We start from the raw sequence: 16,032 nt of genomic DNA, 5'->3' as shown, positions 1-16,032 counted from the left end.
CACCTTTTCTGATTCAGTTACTTATTTATAAGGAGTGGGAAGAAGTGTACACTTAAATATAAAGATTATAAAGAGTAAACAGGACTAGTGAGCTAACACAGCCATAAGGTACACCAGTGCTGATGGATCACGTTATTCACCCTAAAATTTTGAGTTCTGTCAGTTAAGAGAATTAAAAGCATTTAATAATAAGTGGAGAGACAGGCATCTGACTTGGGTTCTGTAAAAGGAGATGATGCTTTAACACATTAAAAGCTGAGCTAAATTCAACATACAAAATATGGGTGGAGTCTTTGGGATTTCCCCAGTGTTTCAGAAGTCAGTTTCTCTGATGGTGTCATTTCTGTACCAACGGTCCCCCACAAACATGCACTCCTGCTTAACAGGCTGGCAACAGCAAGCTTTTAACCGTTGTTCTGTGTCGCCAACTTTGTGACCTGATATTAAACCTGCATCTACACCTCCTTGAATTCACATTTCAGTAGCACCTGAATTTAACTCAATAAAAACTTTGTTCATGTGAACACACTCAAAGTCAGTTTGATAAATTATGGGTTGATTTATTCTGATGATAACCATCTTCATGTTATGTTAGAGTAAGAGATGCCAGAGAAGGAAAAGACTTACTGGTTATTTTGGATCAGGTCCGTGTTCATTTTTAACTATTTAAATAGCAGAAATAAGAAAGTATCATCAGACGTGACAGTACATGTTAATAAAACGACAGTATGTTTTGTTTTTGTGTTCGTTTCTCCACCTTGAGGAATCACCAGCCAAAACACTTTGTTTATAATTATTATTTATTAAAGCATTGGGTGATCAGATATGAACATGTACATGGAAGCCACAGTCTGTGAGCAATCAGCTGCGGCCAACTACCGAAAAAAGAGTAACGTCTCTTAGCACTTCACAAATTTTTATTTGAGCATGAGCATCTATTTGACTGGTTAAAACTGCTGGGGAAAAACTGCTTGTATTGCAGGAACTGAGCTAAGGAGTGGTCATGACTGATATCAGGTGCCAGTTAACTACAGCTGGCCCCATACATTCCTTTAATCTTCTGTCTGCACGTTTCTAAGTAGTGCAAGTGATTTAAGCAAAAATGACCAATCAGTATATTTGTCTTTAAACACTGAAAGAAGAGAAAAGGAGAGTTTGTTCTTAGTCAGATTGGACTTCTTGGGTAAACAGTGTAAGCAGTTTAACAAAATAATAAAATAAAGGTCAGCTTATTAGCTTGTTCTGCAAAATCTAACCATTTAAGGCAACCATTCTTCTTTGTGTCGGCTTAAATGTTGAGATGAATCTGTAATTATTAAAATTTCCTCATGGAAAAAGATCGGACTGACTGATTGACAGGACAGATGATCAGAGGTGCAGAGTTATCATCATCATTAACACCAGGACAGAATAATGGGTAGAGTTTCCCAGTGAAGGAGCAGCCAGTAAAGGAGTAGATAAGAGCTGCATGATCTGCATCATAAAAGGAGACCAGACCCTCCTCATAATCCACAAACACCCCCACCTTCTCAAAACCAGACTGAAGCGGGAGACGGACTTCAGGATCCTCAAGGGCTACACAAATGTTTTCATATACTCCTACAGTCCAGTAACCTTTCTCAGGACTCGGTGTGATTTTTTTCTTCCTGTTGACTGACTCTCTGAAGACTCCTAATATCCATCTGGTCTTTTCTTTAACCTGAACCTCAAAGAAAAATCTGCCTGAAGAGAAACTCTGCTTTCCTAAAACACAAAGAAACACAAGAAATCTCTCTGGGTTGTCTGGACGTTTCTTCCTTCTATCACCACAGTGTACTTGTTTTCCATTACGAGACAGGATGAGATAAGGATGTGCTGTATGAGGATCAAGAGTCACATCCACTGCATACTGCTGGACCCTCTTCAGCTCAGCATCAAACAGCTTCTTCATGTCTTTACTGAGTGTCTCCTTCACGTGATCCACAACTCTCACCACAGTCCCCTCATATGATGGTGGATGGATACTGACCTTTGTCCAGTCCTTGGTGGTTGGAGCAGCTTTCAGGGATGAGAAGCTTTGGAGGAGGTAGAGGTGGTCTTTAGAGTGTGAGAGCTGCTCCACCTCAGAGCTTCTCTTCATCAGCTCAGAGATTTCCTGTTCCAGATCTTTGATGAAACCTTCATCCTGTTTCTCTGTTGTTTCCTGTTTGTCTTCCATCTCCTTTATGAGCTCGTTCATGCGTCTCCTGAGAGTCTTCCTCAGAGCACTGAAGACCCGAACACCTTTTGCTTTCTCTCTGTCTGCAGCATCTTTACTCATCTTCACTGACTTTTTGATCTTTCGAATCTTCAGTCGTCTCTTCTGGATCATCTGTTCAATTTCAGCCTCAGTCTTCCCCAGCTCTGCTTTCTTTTCTTCATATTCTTCTCTCAGAGGAGCAAACTCATGAGTCTTGTGGTCTATAACAGAGCACAGCATGCAGACACATGTCTGATCGGTCTTACAGAACAGCTCCAGAGGTTTATCGTGCTTCATACACATCCTGCCTTCCAGGTTCTCCTCAGGATCAATCAGCTGATGTCTTTTCAGACCTTTCATTGTCAGATGAAGCTCCAGGTGAGTCTGGCAGTAGGAGGCCAGACACACCAGGCAGGACTTCAGGGCCTTCAGTTTGGTTCCAGTGCAGATGTCACAGGGAACTTCTCCTGGTTTGGCAGCTTGTTGCTCTGAGCTGCTGCTGCTGGTGGATTTCTGCTGAGTTTCATGTCTGAACTGAGAAACCATGTCAGAGATGAAACTGTTGATTTGCAGTTCAGTTTTTGTGTAGAACATCTTTTTACACATGGGGCACTCAAACCTCTCACTGATATCCCAGTGTTGACTGATGCAGTTTTTGCAGAAGTTGTGTCCACATGGTGTGGAGACTGGATCAGTGAAGACATCCAGACAGATGGAGCACAGAAACTGATCTTTCGATAGATGACAGCTGGCAGCAGACATGTCTGCACTCTGAGTGAGAAAGAAAAGAAAAAGATTTTATTTCAAATTCAGTTTTAATTATGTTTAAAGTGGACTTTTTCTGTCACATATCTCCTATTGGTCACCTTGCGAATGTTCATTTTTAAATAATAAGGTTAGTGTATGTAATCCCTGTGAGCCGGAAGTTCAGACTACAAACTGCTCTTCAAACTTTTCACTCCACGCTCAACACCCCCTAAACTTGGCTTGACTTGACACCCAGTATCAGGTAAAGAAGGTTATATCATGAATAGCTGTGTGTGGCAGGCAGGATTGGACCCAAAATGCAGACTTGCAGCCAGGACTGAACTTCAACTCACCTTTAGTGCTGGATGTACATAAACTGAACTGGACTGAACTAGAAACCAAAAAACAAAACACACAGCCGGGGACTATCCTCGTGACAACAAACCGAAGTGGAGGCGCGGGAGACAGGGAGGAGCTGACCGAAGTCTCCAGCGCTTGCAGTCTTTGGAAAATAAAACGAACAAACTCCAGGCTTGGATTTCCACACAAAAAGACATTGAGGAGTGCTCCATATTGTGTTTCTGTGAAACCTGGCTGGGGGAGAGGACACCTGATATGCCAATAACACCAGAGGGCTACACGGTCTTCAGGGCGGATGAAGCACTACGGACAACAGCAAGATCCGCGGTGGAAGAATGGCCGCCCTCATCAAGCAATCATGGTGTATTGACTGTATGATCATTTCAAAACCTTGCTATGAAAATGTGGGATTTCTGACTCTAAAGTTAAGGCCTTTTTATTTGCCCAGAGAACTGCAGTGCATCATTGTGAGTGTCACACACACAGGTCCTGAAAGCTCTGAAAATGGTGAACCCCTACAAGGCTGTGGGACCCGATGGAGTTCCTCCCAGAGTACTGAAGGCCTGCGGGGAACAACTAGCTTGTGTGTACACTGTCATCTTCAACCTCTCACCATCCCAGGCAGTAGTCCCACATATTTTTAAATCCTCCATCATTATACCAGTTCCCAAAAGACCGGACACATCCGCCCTGAACGACTTCAGGCCAGTGGCACTCACACACATTAATCACATGGTGCCTGACACCATAGACCCCCTCCAGTTTGCATACCAGCCCAATCAATCAGTGGATGATGCAACAACAATTGCTCAGCACCATACTCTGCAACACCAGAACATATGTCAGGATGCTCTTCCTGGACTACAGCTCTGCTTTCAACACCATCTGCCCGGGCAAGATAATCAAGAAGCTGACGGACCTCAACATCCCGACTCCCACCTGCAACTGGATTCTGGACTTTTCTACAGACAGACCACAGGTAGTGAGAATAGGAGGACTCTAGTAGACAACGTTCTTGTCTATGGTGAGGAATACGACCCCATCATCAACACAGACAAGACCGAGGAATTAATACTGGACATCAGGAAGAAGCCCCCTCCCCTGCAGCCTCTTATTGTCAAAGGGACGGAGGTGGAGAGGGCCAAGGGCCACAGATTCCTGGGACTGCAGGTTACCTCAGACCTGAGCTGGACTCTCAACACCACAGCAACAGTGAAAAAAGCCCAGCAAAGGCTTTATTTCATTAGGCTGCTCAGGAAAGCCAGCATGAACCACTACCCTCTCAACCAGGCCTAAAGTGGACTGATTGAGAGCATCCTCAATGCAGGCATCACTGTCTGGCATGGGAACACCACACAGACAGAGAGGAAAGCTCTGCAAAGAGTCATAAAATCTGCGGAGAGGACCATAGGGACAAAACTTCCTTCCATGGACTTTCTGTACACACAACACTGCCGAAAAAAAGCAGAGAGAATTATCAGGGACTAACACCATCCAGCTCACTATCTGCTCAGACACAAAAACTGCACATACAAACTGAGACACAACATTACGGACATCATCATCACGCAGAGAACAAGATTTTTCAACAGCTTCTTCCCCGCAACTGTCAGACTTATGGCAAAACACAAACACTGAAATACTCACACAACACTAAACACGCCACAGTACTGATGGCAAACAAAAAAACACTGAACACTTAAAATAACACAGCACTACTTTACCTCATTTTGAATGTATGATTGGTTAAAATCACTGACTAATGAGCAATATATTCACAACAGTATTACAACCCTCTCTCTACAGTGTTTTTGTATATAGTAAATACTATGATTGCTCTATTCCTTACTTTATTTCTATTTTCCTTTTTTAGTAGATTTGTCTTTATCTTGTAAAAAGTGTGATTTGACCTGGAGAGCTCTGCACAAGAATTCCAATGTGCATGGACTGCTGGTCCTGTGCACAAATGGCAAATAAAAATCTTGAATCTTGAATAAACAGTAATAAAAGGGAGCAGACTGAAATCCAAACCATGTAATTCACTTCCAAAACCAGACAAGTGACAGCTAAATGCTTCCACAGTGGATTTGAGGCTGAATGATAGCATTTTTAGCATTTATCTGATTTTCAGACGCAGGACCACACCTCCATACCTGCTCTTTCCTGCTCTCTGTCTGTATATGATCACCCTGCACTAAAAATGTTTGTTCTTATTTCCATGCCCCTCCCAATCTTTTTCAGTTCATTTATCTCTCATTAGTACACGAAGATCTGCCAGGCCAGGGGAGTCACCACCACTCCCCTCTGAGGCCCTCCCCAAACTACAGCCTCAATACATGCTCAAGCCATCTGCCTTCTTTGTCTCAATCCAACACAGTGCAGCTATTAAGTCAACTCTCATTTCAACCTTTTGAAACAACAACCGAAGAACAAAACAAGTTTGTTACATTTCAGCTTCTGTGCAGAGCTGAAATTCAACATCTGGAAAGAAGAAGTTGCACCGCTGACCTTTGTAGGTAATCCTGATGTCTTGAACTCATTAAGAATATTTCTAGGGTCTTTTTATGAGTCTCCTCATGCTCTGAATCTAGATCATTCCCCTTTAAGTGGTTAATGACAGTTTTTACTTTGAATCGGCGGTGCTGAGGAACTTAATGAATGAGAAGTGTCTTGTCACACCAGAGTCTCCCCTCATCCCATTTACAGGTTTATAAAATGAGGAGGATCAACAGTTGCCCTTTAAAACAGTGTGATCATGGACATCTGTACTTACCAGTGTTGGACAGAAGCTCTGCTGTGCTGCTGAGAAAGGCTGGATGAGCACAGTTTGATGCACTTTTGAAGAGAAACTCGCTTTAAGTTTCACTTTTAGATTCTTTCAGATGCTGCTCCACCTCTTCCTTCTGCCGGCTCGGCGGCAACTTTTGCTATGAATATTTATCAGGATACATTCAAATGCAGTCTGACTAAGTTGAGTCTCCGCCTCTTCCTGCACTTCCTGCAGGTACTTATGGACCTGCGTGCATGTGTGTTACATTTCAGTGACATGGAGCAGGCTTTTTGGAAAAGTTAAAGGGAAATCTTTGTGCTGATATTTTCTGTTTGGTTTGACTTCTGAAATGCTGTTCTGTCTAAAGCTGCATTTTTTATTTCCCCAAATCTGTACAACATCTGTTGAAGAGCACAAAGTTAGTCAGACCATTGTGACACATTACACCTGAAATTGTATTTTTAAATGTCCACCTTTGTGTAACTGATGCTCCAGATATGAGAAGACCAAAGCCACACAGAGCAGCCTGGCAGATAAGCAGCACCATGTGGAGAACGCTCAAGACACCCACACACGTGGTGAGCACCAGGAAAAAGGAAGTAGCAGGACTCAGACCTTTGTTTTGGTCCTTCAGCTGAAACAGTAAAGAGAAAAACACAGACTATGTTGCTCACGTGTGGAAAAACAGCAAAACTATTTTTTATGATGGAATCAAAGAAAGTGAATCACCTGCTGTTTGATATGAAGCCTCAACTCAAGTATATTCAAACATTGAATCTGGAAAAAAAAAACATCATTTACACTGAGTGATACTTTATTGTCCTTTAGGAATATTTGCTGTGGGCTCAGTTGCTGTCACTGAAGCTTCCTTCATAAAGAGTTAATAAGCCTTCCCTCCCTGACGGACCTTTACAGAACTCACTGTCTCAAGAGGGCACGCAACTTCTTACAAGACTGTACACACCCAGGACACCGGGTGTTTAAGCTGCTGCCATCTGGCAGGAGATTCAGGCTGCTGAGGTTTTGGACAAACAAACTAAAGGGCAGATTTTACAACGGAGCTACAGCCCTAATCAGTGCAAACAGCTGACCTTATTGGCTACCTCCCTGAACTTTTTTGAGGGGTAACACCAATAACAAAAATAATATTTATATTTATAACAAGGTGGAATAATAATCAATGTGCAATAATAACAATGTGCAATACACAAACACTTATTCTTCATTTTATTACTTAAGTTACTGTGTTGTGTTGTGATGTGTCGTGTCATGTTGTACGTAATGCGGCGTGGGACTGTTTACCAATTGAATTGCACTGTTTTACTATGTATGACTGTGCAATGACAATAAAGAGTTATCTTAGCTTATCTAAACATTTGAATAAAAGAGAAATAAATAAATTGATAAAGAACAGAAGTCTATCTGTTAATAACCAGTCAACTTAGTGAAAACAAACACTCCACAATTCTCATAATGCACAGATAACTTTAAAAATGATCATTAAAAACTCTGATTGACATGCAGGCAAATTTATTTTTAATGGTTTTCAGCATTTTGAGACTCTGTCTCTTCTGCCAGAAGGCAAGAGCTACTAATCAGGATGGAGGATAGATGAGGGTCTAATAAAGCTCTGTGACTCAATGAATACAGGTCACTCATGAATGGATTGTATGGAGAGGTCTTCAGTCCTCCATCACCTTCATGGCAAACTGCACCAGACATCTGACTTGGGTTCTGTAAAAGGAGATGATGCTTTAACACATTAAAAGCAGAGATGGTTTCAAAAAACAAAACACAGGTGGAGTCTTTGGGATTTCCCCAGTGCTTCACAATTCAGTTTCTCTGATCGTGACATTTCTGTGCCAACTGTCCCCCACAAACATGCAGCTGCCACCGCTCTCGGTTCTTCCCCCAAGTTTTGTTATTTCTTTACATACACAAGAGAAAGACCCTGCGATTTGATCACAGAGATCCAGCGTTCAAAACATATTTTCAAGGAGGTGCAAACTCCTCCAATTTTCTTCTGAGTGACAGTATGTTACACAGTATCATGCTTACCAGTGGAGATCCACTGCCTTGCCCGGGGAATGCTGTCGTATCACTCCCTCTTTTCCCTCTTTTTTTTTAATAGTTTTCTATGAGACAACTGTATTTTAATAGCCTTGACGGATTCATCCAGCATAACAGAGGTATAACAGTGTGTCTCTGGTGTAAGTGTAGGTGAGTAGTGGCTCGACTTCAACTTGAGTAAATGTTTGGCACACAGTCAGCAGCTACCAATTATTCAGTGGCAGTAATGGTCCTTGTACAGGTCACACTTTACTACTCCCCTCAAACATAAAAGTTAAAATGGACCTCAGTAACTAAATTCAAGACATGAAAAGAGCAAAACAATGAATACCAGAACAGCAGCACAGATCAGCTGATCTCAGTCAATACAGTAAAACAAATCTGCTTGACGTCACTATTCTGACGTATCTTTTAACCCCTCAGAGGTAAAACTCTGTGACTCTGTGAGTTATTTTTTTTCTCACACTTGCAGGAAACCAGGTGATAAACTTCCTGTTTTATGTGTATTTGTGTTTTTAGGAGCCATTAGGAGCTCTGCAGTTTTCTTCAATCCAGCAAACCCTCAGCTTCATCATCCTGAGGGTCATTTAGGCTGTACTGATTCACCATTTTCCCAATTTGATGATTAGCCTGCATTAACATGACAGCTCTAAATGTAAATATATCACTTTGAGTGAAAATCCAGCAGAGGGCGCTCTGAGCTTTATGCTTAATTTAAACCAATTAAACCTGTGTGTATAAAAAATCACAATGTATCTGTGAGGCCGCTGTGAAGCTCAGACTCGTTTTCCCACTTAGGACGAGCTCAGGGTTTACAGTACGGCTGTTCACCTCTCGATGTGAACTAGAACATCTGCAGACAGCTGGAAATGAAGTCTTTAAACTCTTTATTATAGCATATTACCCTGATCACTTCATGTTTTAATGCTCAAAAGAGATGTGTTTTTATAAAGACCTTAACAAGAGAAATCAGACTTTATTATTACAACAACAGCAGAAACATCTACTTGTGATTTAATGACACCCATAAACAGGAAGGTTTCTGTGAATCAAAGATTTAAATTCACAGTCAAATCTAAAACATTAAACACTACACACTGATGTATAGACCCTCAGCTGTCTGCTGAATATCTGACAGGAACAGGAGAAATAAACTCATTCAGAGATTTCTACCACACAGTGAACTGAGAAATTAATCTGAGTGGAGTCTGTATCTCTACATGAATACACCTCATTTAGAGCTCATCTTTATGATAAGCTCTAAACGAGGTGCCAGCATTTTCCCTATTTGATGATTAGGGAAAATGCTCCATGCCTTCATGTTACTAAAATTTTGGATCAGTTTGTCTCTTCTCTCTCTCATTTTTCTGCAATAAAACATGTTCTATGGTCATTATTTCCACTGCTGTCACATAGACACAAATTGAGTCGAGAAATTAGCCTTAGCCTTGTCCACCCAAACTGTAAAAATTTTAAAACCGATCTTATTCGTTATCATCTATTGTCCACCTGGGCCTTACACAGAGTTTCTGTCTAATTTCTCAGACTTTTTATCTGAATGAGTGCTCAGCTTAGGTGTTTTTAACATCCATGTAGATGCTAAAAATGACAGCTTCAACACAACATTTAATCTGTTATTAGACTCAATTGGCTTCTCTCAAAATGTAAAAGAACCCACCCACCACTTTAATCACACTCTAGATCTTGTTTTAACATATGGCATAGAAACTGAACATTTAACAGTGTTTCCTGAAAACCCTCTCCTGTCTGATCATTTCCTGATAACATTTACATTTACATTACATTGATCGTGGAGAGTTGGGAGTTCGTCTTGTAATCGGAAGGTTGCCGGTTCGAGCCCCGGCTTGGACAGTCTCGGTCGTTGTGTCCTTGGGCAAGACACTTCACCCATTGCCTACTGGTGGTGGTCAGAGGGCCCGGTGGCGCCAGTGTCCGGCAGCCTTGCCTCTGTCAGTGCGCCCCAGGGTGGCTGTGGCTACAATGTAGCTTGCCATCACCTGTGTGCCTGAATGGGTGGATGACTGGATGTGTAAAGCGCTTTGGGGTCCTTAGGGACTAGTAAAAGCACTATACAAATACAGGCCATTTACCATTTAATTGCTTACACATCAGTGGAGAGTAGACTTCATCACAGTAGATGTCTTTCTGAAAGTGCTGTTACTAAGTTTAAGAATATAATCCAACGACTGTTGTCATCTTCAATGGCCTGTACCAACATAGAGCAGAGCAGCTACCTGAACGCTACCCCAACAGAGGTCGATCATCTTGTTAATAATTTTACCTCCTCACTACGTACGACTCTGGATACTGTAGCTCCTGTGAAAATTAAGGCCTCAAATCACACGTACCCGACTCCGTGGTATAATTCTCAAACACGTAGCCTAAAGCAGATGACTCGTAAGCTGAAGAGGAAATGGCGTGTCACAAATTTAGAGGATCATCATTTAGCCTGGAGAAATAGTTTGTTGCTTTATAAGAAAGCCCTCCGCAAAGCCAGAACATCTTACTATTCATCACTGATTGAAGAAAATAAGAACAACCCCAGGTTTCTCTTCAGCACTGTAGCCAGGCTGACAAAAAGTCAGAGTACTGTTGAGCCAGCCATCCCTTTAACGCTAACTAGTAATGACCAGTGTTGGGACGAACGCGTTATTAAGTAACGCGTTACAGTAACTACATTATTATTGTGGTAACGAGCACGGTAACTAGTTATTATGCCAAAACCAGGAACGCGTTACTCATTACTGGGATTTAGATAGGCTCGTTATTCGTTACTTCGTGTGGTGGATATCGCGGAGCTTCCACAGATTCAGTAACATTAGCAAGTGGTGGAAGCCAGCAGGTGGATGAAGGAAAAGGGAGGCAAGAGGAGAGACCCGAAGCGGCCGCCGGTCCGCGTGTCAGGTGAACTGAACTTCAGGTAAGAAGTTATGACCTGCAGTCTATCGGAGTCAGATATTAACCAAGTTTATGTGAAGTTTATTTTCGGTATGCTGACATTTTCGTACTGCGTGCTAGCTAGCATGACGGAGTTTCTATACAGCTGGGTGGGTGCTATGTTACTGATGTTGAACTTTATTTTGTTCATACGGTTAATTATTAGAGTTGCCAACCGTCCCCTAAAAAACAGAATCGTCTGGTATTCAGAGAAAATATTACGCGTTTCGTACTGAGGTGAAAAGGAACACAGTTTGTCCCGGACTTCAGCTACAATGAAAAAGACACAAAGCTGGAGCTGCACAGCTGCCTCTTCTTCTCTCATTCTCTCCTGTTTCTACTTCAATCACGAAACTGATCAATGATCAGCTGATCGGCTTTTCTCTGTTGTTTATTTATCGCCCACTTTGAGCCAGAAAGAGGAAACCAGCGGATGTTGTGCTAAACAACAGCAGCACGTTTAAGCTTGATCAGCTGTTGTTAGAATTTATTTAATATTAATTTCTAGTATCAGCTGATGTTTGCTGGAGCCACAGCTGTAAAGCTGCTGGTCATGATATCAGTTTGGTTATCTGGTGAGAGGGAAACATGCAGATGAAACCAGGAGATGTCCTTACTGAATCATCAGAGCTGAACAGGTGATGGAGAAACTGGTTTACCTTTTAGGTGACATGAATGAGTTGAAGGGAAGTTATGAACTGTTTCTGAGAGACAAATAACACCAGCATCCTTTTCTACGTAGCTGACAGCTGGTAACTGTGCAGGGGCGGGTCTAGCAAAGTTTTGCCAGGGGGCCAGGTAGGGCATTAACAGGGAAAGGGGGGGACAAGGAAATACTTTTCTTTATTATTCTCATTTAAAATGTCTCGCTTTTAAAAAAATAATTATCTGAGTCTTACAACAAACAATTGATAGATTGATGATATATACCATCAGAACAGTGTACATCACTGTCACAACAGTGTTTGTTTTCATTCAAAGGCTTTATGATTTTTCCTATAATGGCGGGCCGGTCTCTAGTCAAAATGCCCGGGGCGATTTTTTTGTCCCAGTCCAGCCCTGTATGCAGCTCATCTGCAGTCTGGTGTTACCTACATCTTCCTATTCAGAAGGCAGAATTTCCAAGTTCTGAGTACAATCAAAAGCACCACGACTGCAGTTTTTGTGTTGGATGTAAAAAGCAGGCTAGAATCATGGCGGCGGTCAACGATGGTCCAGGCGTGGGATTTCTCTCGTGGAAATGTGCACATTATTTTTTCCTTTCTATTGGTAGGTGGCACAGTGCACTTGTGGCAAGTAAGCAAGCTAGAAGACTGGCAATCTTGCTGGGTATCCAGTTACGGAAGCAACACATTAACAAGAGAATTCTGAGTAAAACCAAAGTTACTTTCCCTAGTAACTAGTTACTTGAGGTAACTGAGTTACTTTTTTAGAGAAGTAACTAATAATGTAACTAAGTTACTAATTTAAAGTAACTTACCCAACACTGGTAATGACTTCATGAATTAAAATTTTAACCATTAGAGAAAAAATTACTCAAAATCATCTCACAGATGTAATATTATCTACAGCTACTTTTAGTACCATTTTTATTCATTTAGACTCTTTTTCTCCAATTGATCTTTCTGAGTTAACTTCAGTAATTTCTTCCTCCAAACCATCAACATGTCTTTTAGACACCATTCCTACAAAACTGCTCAAAGAAGTCCTGTCATTAATTAATGCTTCAATCTTAAATATGATCAACCTATCTCTAATAATCGGCTATGTACCACAGGACTTCAAGCTAGCAGTAGTTAAACTTTTACTTAAAAAGCCATCCCTAGACCCAGCTGTCTTAGCTAATTATAGGCCAACCTCCAACCTTCCTTTCATATCAAAAATCCTTGAAAGAGTAGTTGTTAAACAGCTAACAGATCATCTGCAGAGGAATGGCTTATTTGAAGAGTTTCAGTCAGGTTTCAGAGCTCATCACAGCACAGAAACAGCTTTAGTGAAGGTTACAAATGATCTTCTTATTGCCTCTGACAGTGGACTCATCTCTGTGCTTGTCCTGCTAGACCTTAGTGCTGCGTTCGATACTGTTGACCATAATATCCTATTAGAGCGATTAGAACATGCTGTAGGTATTACAGGTACTGCACTGCAGTGGTTTGTATCATATCTATCTAATAGACTCCAATTTGTACATGTAAATGGAGAGTCCTCTTCACCCACTAAGGTCAATTATGGTGTTCCACAGGGTTCAGTGCTAGGACCAATTCTGTTTACATTATACATGCTTCCCCTAGGCAGTATCATTAAAAGACATAGTATACATTTTCACTGCTATGCAGATGACACCCAGCTCTATCTATCCATGAAGCCAGATAACACTCAACAATTAGTTAAACTGAGATAAAGATCATAAAGATCTGGATGGCCACTAACTTTCTGCTTCTTAATTCAGATAAAACTGAGGTTATTTTACTCGGCCCTGAAAATCTTAGAAATGTGGTATCTAACCAGATTCTTACTCTGGATGGCATTACCTTGGCCTCCAGTAACACTGTGAGGAACCTTGGAGTCATTTTTGACCAGGACATGTCCTTCAACGCACATATTAAACAAATATGTAAGACTGCTTTCTTCCATTTGCGCAACATCTCTAAAATTAGAAATATCCTGTCTCAGAGTGACACTAAAAACTAGTTCATGCATTTATTACTTCTAGCCTGGACTGCTGTAATTCATTATTATCAGGATATCCTAAAAACTCCCTGAAAAGCGTCTTGATGCATGCTCAATCATCCAGGTAAGTAAATCACAGCATTGTAAGATGGCGAAAGATGTACCCTTATGTCCCCTCCTCTTTTGCCATCTTACAATGCTGTGATTGCAGCCATTCCCCAACTCTCTGTGAATGGTACTCATGGCCATTGATCAGTGGGCTTTGATCAGTGGTTGTTGATCAATGGTCATGACAATTTGCATAATTAAGATTAAGGAACTGACCTCCCCGCCCATTGTTCCTTCACTGGGCTGGTTTCAGTCATTATGCAATGTACTGTTTATAACCTGCAGTCAGCTGAGACTGAAGAAGACACTTGGATGAGTGACGAAACGTTTCTCCCACAAAACGCTACGTCCAGATGAACAGATTCAACTTTTGGAGACTCCCTGACAGGCCTTCACTTGATCCAAAATGCTGCAGCAAGAGTACTGACAGGGACTAGAAAGAGAGAGCATATTTCTCCTGTATTGGCTTCCCTTCATTGGCTTCCTGTTAAATCCAGAATTGATTTGAAAATCCTGCTCCTCACATACAACGTCTTAAATAATCAGGCCCCATCTTATCTGAATGATCTTGTAGTACCATATCACCACATTAGAGCACTTCGCTCTCGCACTGCAGGCTTACTTGTTGTACCTAGAGTATTTAAAAGTAGAATGGGAGGGAGAGCCTTCACTTTTCAGGGCCCTCTTCTGTGGAAGCAGCTTCCAGTTTGGATTCAGGAGACAGACACTAGCTGTGTCCCAAAACGTAGGCTGCATCTTTCGGAGGCAGCATTTGAAGGCCGATTGCGTCACAGCGATGCAACGAAGGCTGTCCCAATTCGTCGACTACTTCAAATGCGGCCGACAAATGCGTCCTTCATTTCCCTGAATTTGAAGGATGGGTCGGGTGTGTCCTTCGTGGTCCACCATATCCCAGAATTCATAGCGCAGCCCAGCCAATTTCATTTTCCAACAATGGCGGCCACTACTAAGTTTTAAAATGACTCTTATTAATCTTTCTGGGTCACAAAATAAACTTTTAACATATTTAGTAGCTGTGTAAACTTCAAATATCAGCTTGGTTTTTTAAGACAGCGCATATTTGCAAAAGTGCTCCGACGTTTTCGGAGATGTCTGTTACCCACCCGCTCGATAGCTAACTGGGGGATTCAATGGTCACTCAAGCCAGCGAGAGCAGCGGACTCCCGGCTTCAGCGTTTTCAGACCCCCGCTGTCTTTTCTACTCAGGTTAAACATGTTATATAAGTCACTCGGATAACAATGTTTGGCTTTTTTCGTGTTTTATTTGTTCCGGAGCAAATTGGTTTGGCTGAGATTAAAGTTATTAGATTAAATAAAACTTTATTAATCCATCGGGTGAGTTCCTCCGGGATTTTCACACAGCTGAATAAACGTCAAACAGAAAACTGATTAAACAGAAGTGTGAGACGGTCGAGAATTTACGCTAGTGTCCTGTTATATTTTAGATAGCAAGGAGCAGACGGCCGAGTTGATTAAACTCCACCGACACAGCGGTGACACAAATCTGAAGGGTAGACCGTCCTATTTCACAGCCTCGCACCTCCGGCCTTCTCGGTCTTCCAAGGACCTGGCCCACGTAGACCGTGAAGGGTCCTCCGAAGGATGCAGCCAACGTTTTGGGACACAGCTACTATCTCTACTTTTAAGATTAGAATTGAAACTTTCATCTTTGCTAAAGCGTATAGTTAGGTCTGGATCAGGTGACCCTGAATCCTCCCTTAGTAACGCTGCAACAGGTGTAGACTGCTGGCGGATTTCGATGATCCATTATTTCCTTTTCAGTCACCTTTAACACTCACTATGTGTTAATAGACCTCTCTGCTGAATCACAATTGTTAATAATCTCTGGCTCTCTTCCACAGCGTCTTTATCCTGTTTTCCTTCTCTCACCCCAGCCGGTCGCAGCAGATGGCCGCCCCTCCCTGACCTGGTTCTACCGGAGGTGTCTTCCTGTTAAAAGGGAGTTTTTCCTTCCCACTGTCACCAAAGTGCTTGCTCATAGGGGGTCATATGCTTGTTGGTTTTTTCTGAGTATGTATTATTGTAGGGTCTACCTTACAATATAAAGCACCTTGAGGCAACTGTTGTTGTGATTTGAAGCCTGTACAAA

At 41.9% G+C, this 16,032-nt stretch overlaps 1 protein-coding gene across 3 annotated transcripts; it reads right to left on the bottom strand.

The window, feature by feature from the left end:
- Positions 1–816: 816 nt before the first annotated feature.
- Positions 817–6,891, bottom strand: LOC134620363 (E3 ubiquitin-protein ligase TRIM39-like). Of its 3 annotated transcripts, XM_063466523.1 has the most exons (4): positions 6,825–6,891; positions 6,569–6,729; positions 6,099–6,496; positions 817–2,989 (listed from the first exon to the last, which is right to left on the bottom strand). In XM_063466523.1, the coding sequence occupies exon 4, from the start codon at positions 2,978–2,980 to the stop codon at positions 1,316–1,318; it is 1,665 nt and encodes a 554-aa protein (XP_063322593.1). In that variant the 5' UTR covers positions 2,981–2,989; positions 6,099–6,496; positions 6,569–6,729; positions 6,825–6,891; the 3' UTR covers positions 817–1,315. The 3 variants fall into 3 exon arrangements, with proteins under 3 accessions (XP_063322593.1, XP_063322591.1, XP_063322592.1); XM_063466521.1 differs by having other exon boundaries at positions 6,099–6,729; XM_063466522.1 differs by lacking the exon at positions 6,825–6,891 and having other exon boundaries at positions 6,099–6,737.
- Positions 6,892–16,032: the final 9,141 nt, after the last annotated feature.

Source organism: Pelmatolapia mariae, linkage group LG23 (assembly GCF_036321145.2).
Source record: "Pelmatolapia mariae isolate MD_Pm_ZW linkage group LG23, Pm_UMD_F_2, whole genome shotgun sequence".
In the NCBI taxonomy this organism is placed as follows: domain Eukaryota; kingdom Metazoa; phylum Chordata; class Actinopteri; order Cichliformes; family Cichlidae; genus Pelmatolapia; species Pelmatolapia mariae.
Note: the sequence above shows the minus strand (reverse complement) of the source record. Positions and strands in the feature narration are given on the sequence as shown.